This window comes from Dipodomys ordii, unplaced genomic scaffold, assembly GCF_000151885.1.
Source record: "Dipodomys ordii isolate 6190 unplaced genomic scaffold, Dord_2.0 Scaffold287, whole genome shotgun sequence".
NCBI lineage: Eukaryota > Metazoa > Chordata > Mammalia > Rodentia > Heteromyidae > Dipodomys > Dipodomys ordii.
In genome coordinates this window covers 151,710-166,882 of record NW_012267503.1, presented here as the reverse complement: position 1 = coordinate 166,882, position 15,173 = coordinate 151,710, and the positions used below count along the sequence as shown (strand labels likewise).

The following is a 15,173-nucleotide window of genomic DNA, read 5'->3' as shown; positions in this document are numbered from 1 at the left end:
CTTCCGGTTTTCTGGTGGTTTATTGGAGATAGGAGTCTCACGGTCTCTCCTGCCCGGGCTGGCTTTGAACCGCGATCCTCAGATCTCAGCCCCCTGAGTAGCTAGGATTACAGGCGTGAGCCACCAGCACCCGGCACAACAGCCTAGACTTTTAATTAACTTTTATTTCATACAGAATCATCCTAAGGAAATGAATTGCTAATTCTTGTCAGTGTTTTCACATTTTTAAGATTTTAGTCTTCATCATGAGTGTTTGCTACTTTTAATTGCTCAGTGGCTTTTTATATCAAATATATGTCCAGGCACCAGTGGCTCACGCCTGTCATCCTAAGCTACTCAGGAAGCTGAGATCTGAGGATCGTGGTTCAGAGCCAGCCCTGGCAGGAAAGTCCATGAGACTCTTATCTCCAATTAACAACCAGAAAACCAGAAGTGGCGCTGTGGCTCAAGTGGTAGAGCACTTGCTGTGAGCTGAAGAGCTGAGGGACAGTGCCCAGGCCCAGAGGTAAAGCTCCACAACCAACAATATACATACATACACACATACATATATATATAGAGAGAGAGAAAGAGAGAGAGATGGATGTAAATCTGGCTCATTGGACCATATCTATACATTTGCACTGCATGTGTTTTTTTGGTGTGTATGTGCCAGTGCTGGGACTTGAACTTGGGGCTAGGGTGCTGTCTCTTAGCTTTTTTGCTCACAGCTGGTGCTCTACTACTTGACCATACCTCCCATTCCAGCTTTTTGATGATTAACTAGAAGTAAGAGTCTCACAGACTTTCCTGCCTGGGCTGGCTTTGAGCTAGGATCTTCAGCCCTCAGCCTCCTGCGTAGCTGGGATGTCGGGCGTGAGCCGCCCGTGCCCAGCTTCGCTGGTCCATTTATGTACTAAGTTTGGGTAACTTCTGTTTGTCCCTGAGCTTTTTCACCCACGCTTTCTCACGTCCGCTCGAGCCACACCTCCCTGTCCAGTGTTGTGGTTTGGTTTGGTTTTGCAGCTGGTCCTGGTGCTTGAACTCTGGGCTGGACGCTGTCTCTGAGCTTCTCAAGGCTCTACCACTGAAGCCACTCTCAGCTTTTTTTCAAGTAGTTTATTAGAGATAAGAGTCTCATGAAGTTTCCTGCCCAGGCTGGCTTCAAACCGTGATGCTCAGCTCTCAGCCTCCTGCGTAGTGGGGATGAGAGGCGTGAGCCACCAGTCCCTGGCTTTTAAGAGGTCGGCTTATGCGTGTGAGGCATTTGGCTCCCTGTGACCCCTTCTCCTGTTCTCCCCTGTTCCCATCCCAACCTCAGACTCCTTTGTAACGCTACAGCAAGAAATGGGGCCCAATAATGTATTGTTTTTATACTTCTCACGTGAGATCTTTGTTCCAGTAAAATCACTTCCTAAGGTTCCCTATGGCTCCACCTTCTATGAATAGTAAGGAAGGTGCATCTGCAAAGACAAAACAGAAAAATACCACTGATAGGTGTGTTTTTTTTCATGCTGATACTGATACCAATAATAACTATGCACACAAGCCAGTTCTGGTAGCCCACACCTATAATCCCAGCTGCTCAGAAGGCTGAGATCTGAGGATTTTGGTTCGAAGCCAGGGCAGGCAGAAAAATTCTGTGATACTCTGACTTCCAGTTAATCATCAAAAAGCTGGGACTGCAGGTGTGGTCAGGTGGTAGCGTACCAGCTGTGAGAACAAACGCTAAGGGACAGCAAAGTATCCAGAAGTGGAGGTGTGGCTCATGTGGTTAGAGCCCTAGCCTTGGGCAAAAGAAAGCCGAGAGCCAGCACTGGGCCCTGAGTTCAAGTCCCAGTGCCAGCACACACACACACACACATCACTTATTCTCTGGCAGCGTGTTACTGAACAAAAATTAATACACTCACGACTCAGAAAACTCAATGAAGTCAGTAGCTGCCGGACGGCCTTTGCCCATGTCACAGTGCCCTTTGGAAGACTGGTTCTAAATTCTCAGGGGAACGCCCATCCTTTTGGCTCCCGGCTCCAGTGATGGCTGGCTCACCACCTGCGCCTTCAGTGTAGGACTTGTTTTCTCTGGAGGTTGAGTTTAAGGGTTGGGCCTGGAGCTTCGGGGTGGGGTGTCTAAAGGCTAATTTCGGGGGGCCCTGTGAGGAGGTTGGAAGGGTGGTCTCTACAAAGGATCCCTGAATAGCACCATGATTTCTATTGTTATGTACTTTTGTTTGTTTCCTTCTTTTGTGCCGATACTGGGCTTGAACTCGGGCTCTGAGCCCTGTCCCTTAGCTTTTTTGATGGAAACAATCGTTCAGAGAGTCTTCCCAAAGGGATTGTTTTGTACCTTCCCTGGAGAAAATAATTTGCGTTCTTTTCCTTGGCCTGCACCCAGCCAGGTGGGCTGGCCCGTCCTAACTCATGTACAAAGTTATGATTGCAGTAAATACTGTTTCACAATGACAGTTTTTAGTTTTTTGAAATAAGCCTGTTAATGCCATTCATCGAAAAACCTCATGCCATGATAAGCCTTCAAAAAACAGCTGGCCACTCAGGGCTCACTCCCATAGTCCTAGCTAGACACTTGGGAGGCTGAGATAGGAGGATCACAGTTCAAAGCCAGCCTGGGTGGGAAAGGCCTTGAGACTCCTATCTCCAGTGAACCACCAAAAAGGGGAAGTGAAGGGGAAGCTCCGTGCCAGGGCCAGCCTGAAGTAAAATGTCCAAGGGAGAGTACAGGCCACAGTCCTGGTACGCACACCCCTTGGTGCACACACATGAATCCACATTAAGGCTGCATCTCAATTAGATCAGCTTTTACTACAACCCGCAAGCGTTAACGTTATTCTTTAAAACCCACCAAGTAACAAAAAAAAAGTCCCCCAAACAATGGACAAACAAAATAAATCCTAGATTAGTTAGGGATTTCCCCCCCCCCAAAGACTTGACATTTGTTTAAAATATATGTGGAGAAGAATGGTGTAAACTATGGGGAGAAAGCCAACTGCGTTCACGTTTGTACACCAAGAAACAAGCCATTGGCCATAAGGATGTAAAGCTTTCTGCCTGGCAGAAACCGAGATAATTTTTTTTAACCTAGCATTGGGTAAAACAACAGATACGGGAAAGCACGGCTGTTAATGGCGTCTTGTGTGTGAGCAGTGACTTCAGTTTAATAAGATCCACAAACCCAGGGAGGAGGGCACGAGCTCAGCCGGGCAGGACGCGTTCGCTCCCAAGACACCCACAGCCGCTTTCAGCCTGTGTAGTGGGGCCCTGGCTCCCGGCCACCCTCGCTACTCCAGAGGGTGAGGCCCGAGGAGAGGCTGTGAGACTCTTCAGCTCACCAGGAAATCGGTGGAAGTGGTGACCTAAACGGTGAAGGGACAGTGCCCAGGCCCCGGGTTCAAATAACAAACCCATCGGTAAAAATGGAACCGTGTAACTTGAGGGGCTGGGTGGGTTGGGAAGGAGTGTGGTATGGTGACATATCTGTGACTTAACTTCAGCCGATTTATTGAATTGAACCCAATATCAAACATAAAAACTGAGCCCGGCATGAGTGGCTAATGCTGTAATCCCCACTTAGGAGGCCAGCCCAGACAGAAAAGGCTGTGAGACTCTTACCTACAATGAGCCAATGAGAAGCCAGAAGTGGCGCCGTGGCTCAGGTGGTAGAGCGCCAGCCTTGAGCTCAGGGGCAGCGCCTAGGCCCTGCGTTCCAGCCCCAGGACTGCACCACAAAAATAAAATCTCAGGAGGCTGAGATCCGAGGATCACAGTTCAAAGCCATCCCAGGCAGAAAGTTCCAGCGACTCCTCTCCAGTTAAGCACCAGAAAGCCAGAAATAGAGCTGTGACTCAAGCAGTAGAGCACCAGCCCGAGTCACAAACAAAGCTCAGGAGCAGCGCCCAGGCCCTGAGTTCAGATCTCAGGACCAAGGGCATGAAAGTCACCTCTGCGTCGCCTTGTCTCTTTCAGCTGACTACAGGTCTGACCTTCCCCACTGGCAGAGCCGGAGACATGACCTGAGCTCCTGATGCCCGCGCCCGGGGCCCCCGGGGATTGCTGCGCGCCATGGAGCTGAAGGTGTGGGTGGACGGAGTCCAGAGGACCGTCTGCGGGGTCACCGAAGCCACCACCTGCCAGGACGTGGTCATAGCCTTAGCACAGGCCATCGGTAGGTCCGCGACTCGGTGCCTGCCCTCCCAGCGCCACTTCTGGGGCTTGAACTCAGGGCCTGGGCCCTGTCCCAGAGCTCTTTCGATCAAAGGCTGGTGCTCTACCACTTGAACCACAGCACCACTTCTGGTTTTCTGTAAGTCTCGTGGACTTTCCAGCCCAGGCTGGCTTTGAACTGTGATCCTCAGCTCTCAGCCTCTTGAGCAGCTGGGATTATAGGCGCGAGCCACAGGGGCTGGCCAGTCTCACAATATTTTTACTTTATTTCTCTTGCAAGAAATAATAGTGTTTGTTGGTTTGTTGGACTGTTTGCATGCTGATACCCAGGCTTGAACTCAGGGCCTGAATGGTGTTCCTGGGCTTTTTTTTGCTCATGGCTGGCTCTCTATCATGAATCTGTATTTCCTCTTTTGTTATTGTGATTTGGGTTTTTTGTTTGCTTGCTTGCTTGCTTGCTTGCTTGTTTTTTGCCGGTCCTGGGGCTTGAACTCTGATCTTGAGCTCTGTCCCTGAGCTCCTCTTGCTCGGAAGCTTGAGCCACAGCATCATTTCCACCTTGTTCTGTGATTAATTGGAGATGAAGAGTCTCACCTGGACTTTCTTGATCAGACTTCCCTGATCCTTCAAGCTGCGACCCTCAGATCTCAGCCTCCTGAGCAGCTGGGGTTACAGGCGTGAGCCACTGGGCCCTGCTGTAGCATAGGTTCATGAAACTCTCATGGAAGTTTTTATGGCTGCAGGAGCAAAGCATCTGTTAGTATAAAAACATGCATGTCTATAGGAAAGTTTGTCGTACGTGTATAAAATGTAATACATCAGATTATTACAGATAATCAACATAGTTTTTAATATGCCCCCAACACGAGCGCTTGCTAGTGTTGAATGCCTAAGAGATTCAGCGCTTGCTAGTGTTGAATGCCTAAGAGATTCAGAATCGCTGATTGTGCATAACACTCACTGGGTGCTGGCTCCCGTCTGTAATCCCAGATACTCAGGAGGCTGAGATCTGAGGGTCAGGGTTCAAAGCAGCCTTAGTCTGTGAGACTTATCTCAAGTTAACCAACAAAACAAAGCTAGACGTGGAGGCATGGCTGAAGTAGTAGAGCACCTTGCCTGGAGTGTCAAAGCCAGGAGAGAGTACTGTGGCCCTGAGTTCAAGCCTCTGTACACACACACACACACACACACACACACACACACACACACACACACACACACACACACACACCTTTTAACTGTACTCAAGGTTTACATTCCTTAAAGGAGAAGATTGCCATATGCTTGAGCATATGTCCTGTTTCAGTTTAAGGTACACTAATATTTATATTCCTACATACAGATATCCACTTACTGAAAGTGTAAGGGAGAAAATGCTATTGGTTCAGAAGCATTTGAAACTGGGGTTCAGGGGGAAGGTAAAAAAGAAAGGGAAGTCTACTGCCTCATATATAATATGATATATATACAGTATAATTACGAAGTTGCGAGATCCATTTTCTTTGTAATAATAATAACTAGGATCATTGCCCAGTGCCGGAGGCTCACCTCTATAAATCCTAGCCACTCAGAAGGCTGAGCTCTGAGGAGCTGAGGTTTGAAGCCAGCCTGAGCAGACAATCCACGAGACTCCCTATCTCCAGTTAACCAGCAAAAAACCAGAAATGGAGGCTTGGTTCATGAGGTAGAGTACCAGCTTTAAGCAGAAAACGGCCAGCCCACTGCACAAAGCCATGAGTTCAAGTCCCAGTACTGGCACAGAAGCAAAAAGAGGGATTGGATGGAGTAGTGGCTCAGTTGGTAGAGCGCCAGCCAATGGTTCAAAGCATCAGGTACTGAGTTCCAATCACAATCTTGGAACTAAAATAGATAGATGGATGCATGCATAGATAGATGATAGATAGATAGAGGATGGGTGGATGGACGGGCAGACACACAACCTACAGTTATCAAACGATATGTTGCCTTGGCTTAGTTCCTACAAGTCCCATTTTGACAGTGTCATGTTTTTCTCAATCTAGGTCGAACTGGAAGATACACCCTCATAGAAAAATGGAGAGATACTGAAAGGCATCTCGCACCTCACGAAAACCCGATCATTTCTTTGAATAAATGGGGGCAGTATGCGAGCGACGTGCAGCTCATTCTGCGAAGAACGGGGCCGTCGCTCAGTGAGCGCCCCACTTCTGACAGCGTGGCCCGCATTCCAGAAAGAACTTTGTACAGACAGAGTCTGCCCCCCTTAGCCAAACTGAGGCCCCCGGGAGACAAGGCCATCAAGAGGAGAGAGCCCAAGAGGAAATCTTTGACTTTCACCGGAGGGGCCAAAGGCTTAATGGACATCTTTGGGAAAGGGAAAGAAACTGAATTCAAACAAAAGGTGTTAAATAGTTGCAGAGCGACTGCCGATGAGCTGAAGAAGCTGATCCGCCTGCAGACCGAGCAACTCCAGTCCATCGAGAAGCAGCTGGAATCGAATGAACTCGAGATCCGATTTTGGGAACAAAAGTATCACTCAAACTTGGAAGAAGAGATCATCCGCCTTGAGCAAAAGATCAAACGGAACGCCGTGGAAATCGAGGAGGAAGAGTTTTGGGAAAATGAATTGCAGATTGAGCAAGAAAATGAAAAGCAGCTGAAAGATCAGCTTCAGGAAATAAGGCAGAAGATCACGGACTGCGAGAGCAAACTGAAAGACTATGTGGCCCAAATCCAGTCGATAGAAAACGGTCTTGAAGCAGAGAAATTGCAGCAGGAAGTTCAGAAGGCCCAAGTCAACGAAGAGGAGGTTAAAGGAAAGATCGGCAAGGTCCGGGGGGAGATTGACCTGCAGGGCCAGCAGAGCCAGCGGCTGGAGAACGGGATCAAGGCTGTGGAGAGGTCTCTGGGGCAAGTCACCAAGCGACTGCAGGTAACCACGGGGAGCGTCAGGACTGGGGCACAGGCCTGCCAGCTCAGCTGCCCAGGCGGCCGAGGTGGGAGGGTGGTCGTGCGCAGCCAGCCTGCTCAGGAAAGTCCTTGGAACTCTCCGGTGAACCCGCAAAAAGCCAGTAGCGGAGTTGTCGCTCCAGTGGGGAGAGCCTGAGGCCCTGAGTTCGAGTCTCGGGACAGGCACACAGTTGTGTTTCCATTCTCAAACTGTCCTTCCCCGACCATTGCTTTGTTTTCAGGGCTTTCTGTCTAGTGAAAGTTAGCAGTGGGGCTGACGTCCTGGAATTCTGTGACCAGGCTTACCTGAGAAGAGCAGAAAGGCTGACGCGCCTGGGCCTGGCTGGGTGATTCCTGCTCGGCAGGCCTTAGGCCTGGGCCTGGCTGGGCGATTCCTGCTCGGCAGGCCTTAGGCCTGGGCCTGGCTGGGCGATTCCTGCTCGGCAGGCCTTAGGCCTGGGCCTGGCTGGGCGATTCCTGCTCCGCAGGCCTTAGGCCTGGGCCTGGCTGGGCGAGTCCTGCTCCGCAGGCCTTAGGCCTGGGCCTGGCGCAGGCTGGCAGTGCAGGTCGCGGGTCCCTTCCCCTTCTCAAGGCAAAGATCCAAAGCTAAGCTCAGCACCAGGAGCCTGCTCACCAGGGCGGGCTGGCCTGGCCATTGCTCTGCTGTGGCCGGCCCAGCTCCAGCCTGAGATTTAGTCCCTTCCTCCTCTCCACAGTGCCCCCTCCTCTTCCTCCTCCTCTCCACAGTCCCTCTCCTCCTCCTCCTCTCCCGAGTACCCCCACCCTGTGCTTTGTCTGGAAGAGGAGTACAAAAATTAACTCTCTGGCTGGACACCAGTGGCTCTCGCCTGTCATCCCAGCTACTCAGGAGGCTGAGATCTGAGGATCATGGTTCAATGCCATACCAGGCACGAAAGTCCGTGAGACTCTTATCTCCTAAACCACTAGAAAACCAGAAGTGGCGCTGTGGCTCAAGTGGTAGAGCGCTCGCCTTGAGCTGAAGAGCGTAGGGACAGCGCCCAGGCCGAGTTCAAGCCCCATGACTGACCAAAAAAAAAAAAAAAAAAGAAAAAAATTAACTCTCTGGGTGTCTCCCCTAGTATGTATTCATTCATCACGGATCACTCCATTTAGAATTCCTAGATGTTTATTTTTTGCCTGGCTGTGTGCATGTGTGCTGGTCCTAGGGCTTGAACTCAGGGCCTGGGTGCTGTTGTGAGCTCTTTTGCTCAAGGCTAGTGCTCTACCACTTGAGCCACAGCCCCACTTCCAGTTTCCTGGTGGTTTGAGATAAGAATCTCCCAGCCCTCCCAGCTAGGGCTGGTTTTGAACCTTGATCCTCAGATTTCAGCCTCCTGAGTAGCCAGGCATGAGCCACTGGTGCCCGACTTGAATATCCAGTCTTGAAGGCTGTGTGGTTAAGATAGGAGTCTTAACGAAGTTGTATCAAACAGTCTCTCTGGGATGTTAGTCAAGAGACTCAATTATAAGCAGCTATTTTAAATTTAAATTCTTTAAAACAAGCCAGGTGTTGGTGGCTCATGCCTGTAATCCCAGCTGCTCAGGAGCTCAGGCCCGGGCAGGAAGGTTAAGACTCTCTTCTCCAGATAACTATCAAAAGGCCAGAAGTGGAAGTGTGGCCACAGTGCCAGCCTTGTGGGGTAAAGCTAAGCAACAGCACTCAAGGCCTGAGTTCCAGCCTCAGTATTGTTACTGGAAGGAAGAAAAAGGAAGAAATAAATGTGTTAAAACAGTAAGATTGTGTGTGTGTGTGTGCGTGCATGTGTGCGTGTGAGCACGTGTACCTTGGTGCTGTCCCTGAGCTTTTTCACTCATAGCTGGTGCTCTACCACTTGAACCACAACTCCACTTGCAGATTTTTCCTGGTTCATTGGAGATGAGAGTCTCATGGCCTTTTGGCTGGTGAACCATGATCCTTAGATCTCAGCCTCCTGGGTAGTTAGGATGACAGGCGTGAGCCACAGGCACCCGGCACCCAGTGTTTTGTTTATCTTACTGAAGTCTGCAGACTTGAATGTGTATGAATGTGCAGGGTGAGTTAGAGCTAACTGGGGTTCGAGTTTGCCTGAAAAGCTTTGCGGTAAACGGGGCAGAGCGAAGTTACTGCCGGAGCCTTCCCTGGCTCGTGGCCCTCACCGCAGTGTGATGGAGACATCCCGGAGCTTACTGAATCCGTTCAGCCAGTTCACTTAGTAAATCCTCACATTAAAAACACAAGTAAACAGACAGACAAACAACCAAGAGGCCAGGCACAGTGGCTCACGCCTGTAATCCTAGCCATTCAGGAAGCTGAGATCTGAGGATCATAGTTCCAAGCCAATTGGAAAGGCAAGTCTAAAGGACTCTTCTCTCCAGTTAACCAACCAAAAGCCAGACAGGGAGGTGTGGCTCAAATGGTAGAGCACCAGAGAAGCCAAGCAAGAGTGCAAGGCTCTGTACTGGTGTGTACGTGTGTGTGTGTGCACGTGCACATACACACTGACCGTGGCATTTGCATTTAGGACAAAGAACAAGAATTAGAACAGCTGACCAAAGAGTTGCGGCAGGTGAACCTCCAGCAGTTCATCCAGCAGACAGGCACCAAAGTCACCGTGCTCCCGGCCGAGCCCACCGAGGTTGAGGCCCCCCCGGACGTCGAGAGGGGTAAGGCCTTAGCAGGTAGATGAACCGAGCGGAACTCTCAGCAGAGGGAACAGTATCTCACCATCCAGAGTGGACGTCCTCTTTGGTCCCAGTCCTGGGGCTTGAACTCACAGCCTACATTCTATCCCTGAGCCTTGCTGCTCCAGGCTGGTGTTCTACCACTTGAGCTGCAACTCCACTTGCACCTTTTGGCTGGTTAGAGATAAAGAGTCCCATGGACTTCTCTGACTCAGCTGGCTCTGAACCGTGATCCTCAAATCGTAGCCACGTGAGCAGCCGGGATTACCGGCACCCCGCTGAAATGCATCCTTATGATAATGCCATGGACTGATCCTGTATTACCAAAGCCAGTTTGTCCACTATTGGGTGTTCCCTCGCAGCAGCAGATGCAGCGCCCTCCCCCAAGGCCCCCAGGAGGGAGTGACCCCCTGCTCTGTTCAGCAGTCAGAGGCCCCCAGGCCGGAGCTAAACCGCGTGGTTCTTTTGCTAAGATTCTTCCATGTGAGCAGGGGCACCAGTAATTGTCTTTCTTTCCTATATTTAGAGACACCGTTTCAGGCCGGGTCCCTGAAGCGACCCAGTTCATCTCGACAGCTCCCCGGCAATCTCCGCATTCTGCAGAGCCCTCTCTCTTCCGGCTTTAACCCTGAAGGCATCTATGTATAACAGCTGGGGGAGAGAATGAGCCAATAAAGGTACCCAGGACTGAGAACTTCCTCCTCTTTCATTTGTACCAACGACCATCCAGGGGATCGCGTTTGCTGACCTGCCGCCCGTCCACCCTGTCTTTATTTCTCTCCTCAACTGCATATCGCGTGGAGCCATACTCTGTGCACTGACGTTCAAAAACAAAGAAAGTATTTCCTCCAATCAACAGTATTGACATTTTTGTCCAGCAGCTGTAATGTAAAGCTTTTTATTATCATTTATTTTATTATTATTATTTGTAGCATTTTTAAGAGCATTAGTGAAGTCTACTACGTGTATACATAAATTGTGAGTTAAGAAGTAAAAGAGAAATACATGAGCAATGTAAGTTTAATTTATTCCATAGAACCGATCAGTGTGTGAATGTTGCTGTTTTAATACTCATTACTGGTCCTGTGACTTCATTATGTTAAATACTGTATGATTTATGCAAGATTCCGTCCGGTGTGGTTTTCTTACAGATGCTGCGTGCTCAGCATCCAGACTGAACGCCATAGAACCTTTGCTTGTGTTTTATGAATCTCTGAATCTGCAGTCACTGCCTCATTTGCTGAAGTCATTCACATGTTTTAGTTTTTCTGTGTGTGTGTGTCTGTGTGTGTCAGTACTGAGTCTTGAACCCAGCACCTCCTGCTCTCCCTTGGCTTTGTTTGCTCAAGACTAGCACTCTACCACTTGAGCCATACCTCCAGCTTTTTTTCCCAGTGAAATTCATTGGAGAGACGAGTCTGGCTCACAGATGTTCCTTCCCAGGCTGGCTTTGACCTGGGATCCTCGACAGGCGTGAGCCACTGGCACCAACTGCAGATTCCTTTTTCATCGGGGATGTAAGTTTTCCTTTTCTGTAGTTCCCAATGTAGAAATCACCACACACCATTTTAAATATGTTTCTCATGAGTAAATTTGTATATGAAAAAGGTTTTTCAAGTCTTTCCTATGCTGTTGAACAAAAATGTAAAATGTTGACTATCTCTCCAGAAAAGCATGGAGTTTTTCTAATACTTTTGTGGTTTGTTTCAGCCCTGTTTTTACCTTTTCTTTCACTGATCCTTAGAATTAACATAAAATGTGAGCTGCATATCGCTGAGGAACAGATTAGCATACTTTAGGAATAGTGCTTCCAATGATGTATTTTAAAACAATTTACTTATATTTGGGTGTTTGTTTTTTGGTATAGACACCCCAAGTAAGTAATGGTTTGCAAATAATTTATATTACCGACAAATGTGTTTTCTCTGGTCAGTGAGACAAAGGGGAGATTAGATTTAGATACTCTCTTTTTGATAGAAGTCAAGAGTATGTTTTTAAGTTGACTTTTATAAAAGACAGTGATCGCTACTTATACATACATCATTTTATTTATAAAACCAAAAATGATGACTTAGGTAAGATTCACAAATAACATTTAGACACCTATTGCCAGATAGCTCTCAGCCATTGTTCCATCCCTCTGATCAGATTTGGTACTGATAATTAAGATATGTATCTGAAATGTTTAATTTCTGAAGAAAATTCACATGTTTTCTATTAATTACATGCCATGAAATAAATGTAGATCTATAGAGTAATGCCCTGGCAACTATAAAGAGAGAAATATCTTATGCATGAAGGCAGCTATGGGCATTTGAACATATTTGACTTTGTTTTGGCTTCATTGAATGCTGGGTATGCTGCTTAATTTAATTTCCTATGAAAAATTGTTCAGAATGGCTAGGAAATATATAGAGAAGCTTCTAGAAAATGGAAAGTCATATCTTGTGGCCTTTTTCTCATCCCGATAGTGGTCTGAAAATACGATCCTTTTGAGGTTCTAGAGTTACTGATTTGGCCGTTGAGCTGCTTTGCAAAGAACTGAGAAATTAATACTTTTTACATAAATAACTATTGCCTGTAACCACCTGCTCTTGATCTGTAGTAGTTATTTCATATCTATGTATATGTAAAAAAAAGGAGCTAATTCAAAATCAGAGTACTTTATAGCTTTTGTGATAAGATGAGCGACGTATACCCACGATATGCCTTATTTTTAGGGTCCCATGCATCCTATATAACTCATTTTATGGCTTTTCAGAGAATTTGAGACCTTATTCACAAAGAAAAAAACCCAAAACGCTTTATAAAATCAGTGGCATTCCCTTGACATCCAGATGTTAAATCAGAGGCATGTCAAACTTCACAGTTAGAAATTGCCAATGTCCGTCAGTTACCGTGAGTTAGATGGACTCAAGTAAAGGAATCATGCTAAGGAAAACCGCAGGCATCCTCCTATCACGAATCCTGAGTTCCCTGTCACAGTTCTCTTTGCTTTTTTCCTGTGCCAGTGCTGGGACTCGAAGTCAGAGCTGGGCGCGCTGTCCCTTACCATTTTCACTCAAGGCTGGGTTCAGCCAGTTGAGCCACAGCTCCACTTCCAGCTTTTTGCTGGTTCACTGGAGATGAGAGTCTCGCAGACTTTCCCGCTGAGTCTGACTTTGAACTACAGTCCTCAGATCTCAACCGTCTGTGTCGCTGGGCTTCCAGGAGTGAGCCACTGCCTGGCTCTTCATCAGAGTTTATAAGCTGCCAAAATCATCTCTGTGGACCTAAATAACAGAAATAGGACTCCGTGGGTGCGAGGCTGTGTAGAGGTGAATTGATGAGTTCATCGAGAAGCTGTACTTTTTAACCAATTCTTACCTAAGTAAGGGATATTTTCTAAATCCTTTTTTTTTTTAATCAAAAAATTAACTTCTGTAGGGACAACTTCAAAGCATTTTAGTCTGGGATCCTTTTTACCTGTTGGGAATACTAATGAATTAATTTGTCACCTACGGGCAGCACCGCAGCAGGTGATGGCACACAGAACCATAAGAAATCATTTTTTTCTGTGTGCCGGGACTAGAGCTTGAACTCTCACTTGGCTTTTGGCCTCAAGACTGGCATTCTACCATTTGAGCCACAGCTCCACTTTTGGCTTTTTGGTGGTTCATCGGAGATAAGAATCTCATGGACTTTCCTGTCCAGACTGGCTTTGAACCATGATCCTTAGATCTCAGCCTCCTGAGTAGCTACAATTGCTTGGCTTCAAAGATGCCATTTTTAGGTCTAGGGGAATATTCAGGTTCTAAATAATAAGATTGCAAATTTTTGTAGGGATTTTTTTTACTTTACACTGCAGGTTGTTTTACAGGTTTTCTACAACTATTAAAGTATATTTAAAAATAGTTCTTCCTCACCAAGGAATAATTTAAATATTGGTCCTTTTTTTTCCCTTGAGTATCCTCTTCCTCTGCGAATGATATGTGGCAGATTACCTCAGTTTTTCATTTTTTTTTTGTGAGATATTTTGGATAGTCAGCATTTTTTTTGTCTTGATGGATGGACAGGACATTTTTTTTTGTATGTGAAACATTAGTGTTAATATACCTTGCTCTAAATTGCCAACATCCATGAGAAAAATTGTCAATTCTTGTACTTACAAACCAGAGCTAAAACAAGACTGTGTGTGTGTATATATATATGTGTATATATATATATATATAAATCACAGTAAAAATAATGAAATTTACATTATGAAGCGTGAAGCATAGCAACGATAAACAAATGAGCACTTGTCTCAAGTCAGATGAAAAGATATTCCTGTGTCCAAATAGCTTTCTTTGTGAATAAAATGGTCTTTAGAGAATAGAATTCTTTCTTTTCAATGCCACTTCTGTGAATGAATGAATGAATGAATGAATACCTTTCCAAGAAAGAACCACAATGGAAATAATATGGAAAAGGCAAATGCTTACGTCTCCATCCTGCCAAGGGTGTGGACAAATGAACCAGTGAAGTACAGATTGTACATTGCCTTAATTTATGTGTCAGTAATGAATGACATTGTGTATGTACCCGCTTCTGCCTAAAATTGTTATCAGTCTCCATTATACTAAAGTGTAGCTCATAGTACTTTTATATGATGTCAGGGTTTTGTTGTTTTTGTTTAAGTTGCATGTAGACTGTTTGCCACATTATTTTTTTTTAATTTGCAAGCTGTGTCAGAAGTCATATGTACCTGTGGCCATTGTTAATGCTTTCCAGTCCCCAAAAAGCTTTTGATGCCAGGATTTAGAATGCATGGAAGCAGCGAGGATCTCTTCTTTCCAATGCATTTTTTATATTTTTAGAAGCCAAATAAATGCAGATATTTAGTATACTAATTGTATTAAACCAGCAGAATTATTTAAGGCAATAAAGTATAGACATATTGGGGGGAGGGGAAAGAGGAAAAAATATATATCTATATCTATATAGGTTTACAGGTAGACATAAGAGCCCTAAAGCATTTCTCCTTTCTTTCTTGGTTGACCTTACAAAGATTTGAGCTGCAACAAGCTTTTAGCAGCAGATTACCATGGTTCATTTAGTGTAGACCAGAAATACGCTTTTAGTACACCTTGCATTCGTAATAAACCTATTTCTGTAATACGTACCATATGGAATTATTTCTTTCTGACTTTCCATTTCAAAATGTCTATTTTCTGATTATTTTACGAGCTGTACAACAGAAGATCGGTATTTGCCCAAATAATAAATTTTCGGGATCTACTTGTTGGGTGTGGTGTGCTTTTCTGCCCTGGAGACCACGTCAGAGAACAGGTCTACCTATCAATGACACAGATTTACGTTTTGCTAATTACTTGTAACTCATACAGAGAAGATTCACTGTTAGCACCTGAAGAATTATCCAGTGC

General features: G+C 46.3%; 1 protein-coding gene across 3 annotated transcripts in view; it reads left to right on the top strand.

Annotated features, from left to right (window-relative positions):
- Rassf8 (Ras association (RalGDS/AF-6) domain family (N-terminal) member 8) overlaps positions 1 to 11,086 on the top strand; it is a 45,880-nt gene extending 34,794 nt beyond the window's left edge. For all 3 annotated transcript variants that reach the window (XM_013036442.1, XM_013036443.1, XM_013036444.1), the window contains 4 exons: positions 3,961 to 4,159; positions 6,180 to 7,069; positions 9,609 to 9,750; positions 10,295 to 11,086. In XM_013036442.1, coding sequence (XP_012891896.1) covers positions 4,057 to 4,159; positions 6,180 to 7,069; positions 9,609 to 9,750; positions 10,295 to 10,416 — 1,257 coding nt within the window. In that variant the 5' untranslated portion in view covers positions 3,961 to 4,056 and the 3' untranslated portion in view covers positions 10,417 to 11,086. The remainder of the gene's footprint in view (positions 1 to 3,960; positions 4,160 to 6,179; positions 7,070 to 9,608; positions 9,751 to 10,294) is intronic.
- Positions 11,087 to 15,173: the final 4,087 nt, after the last annotated feature.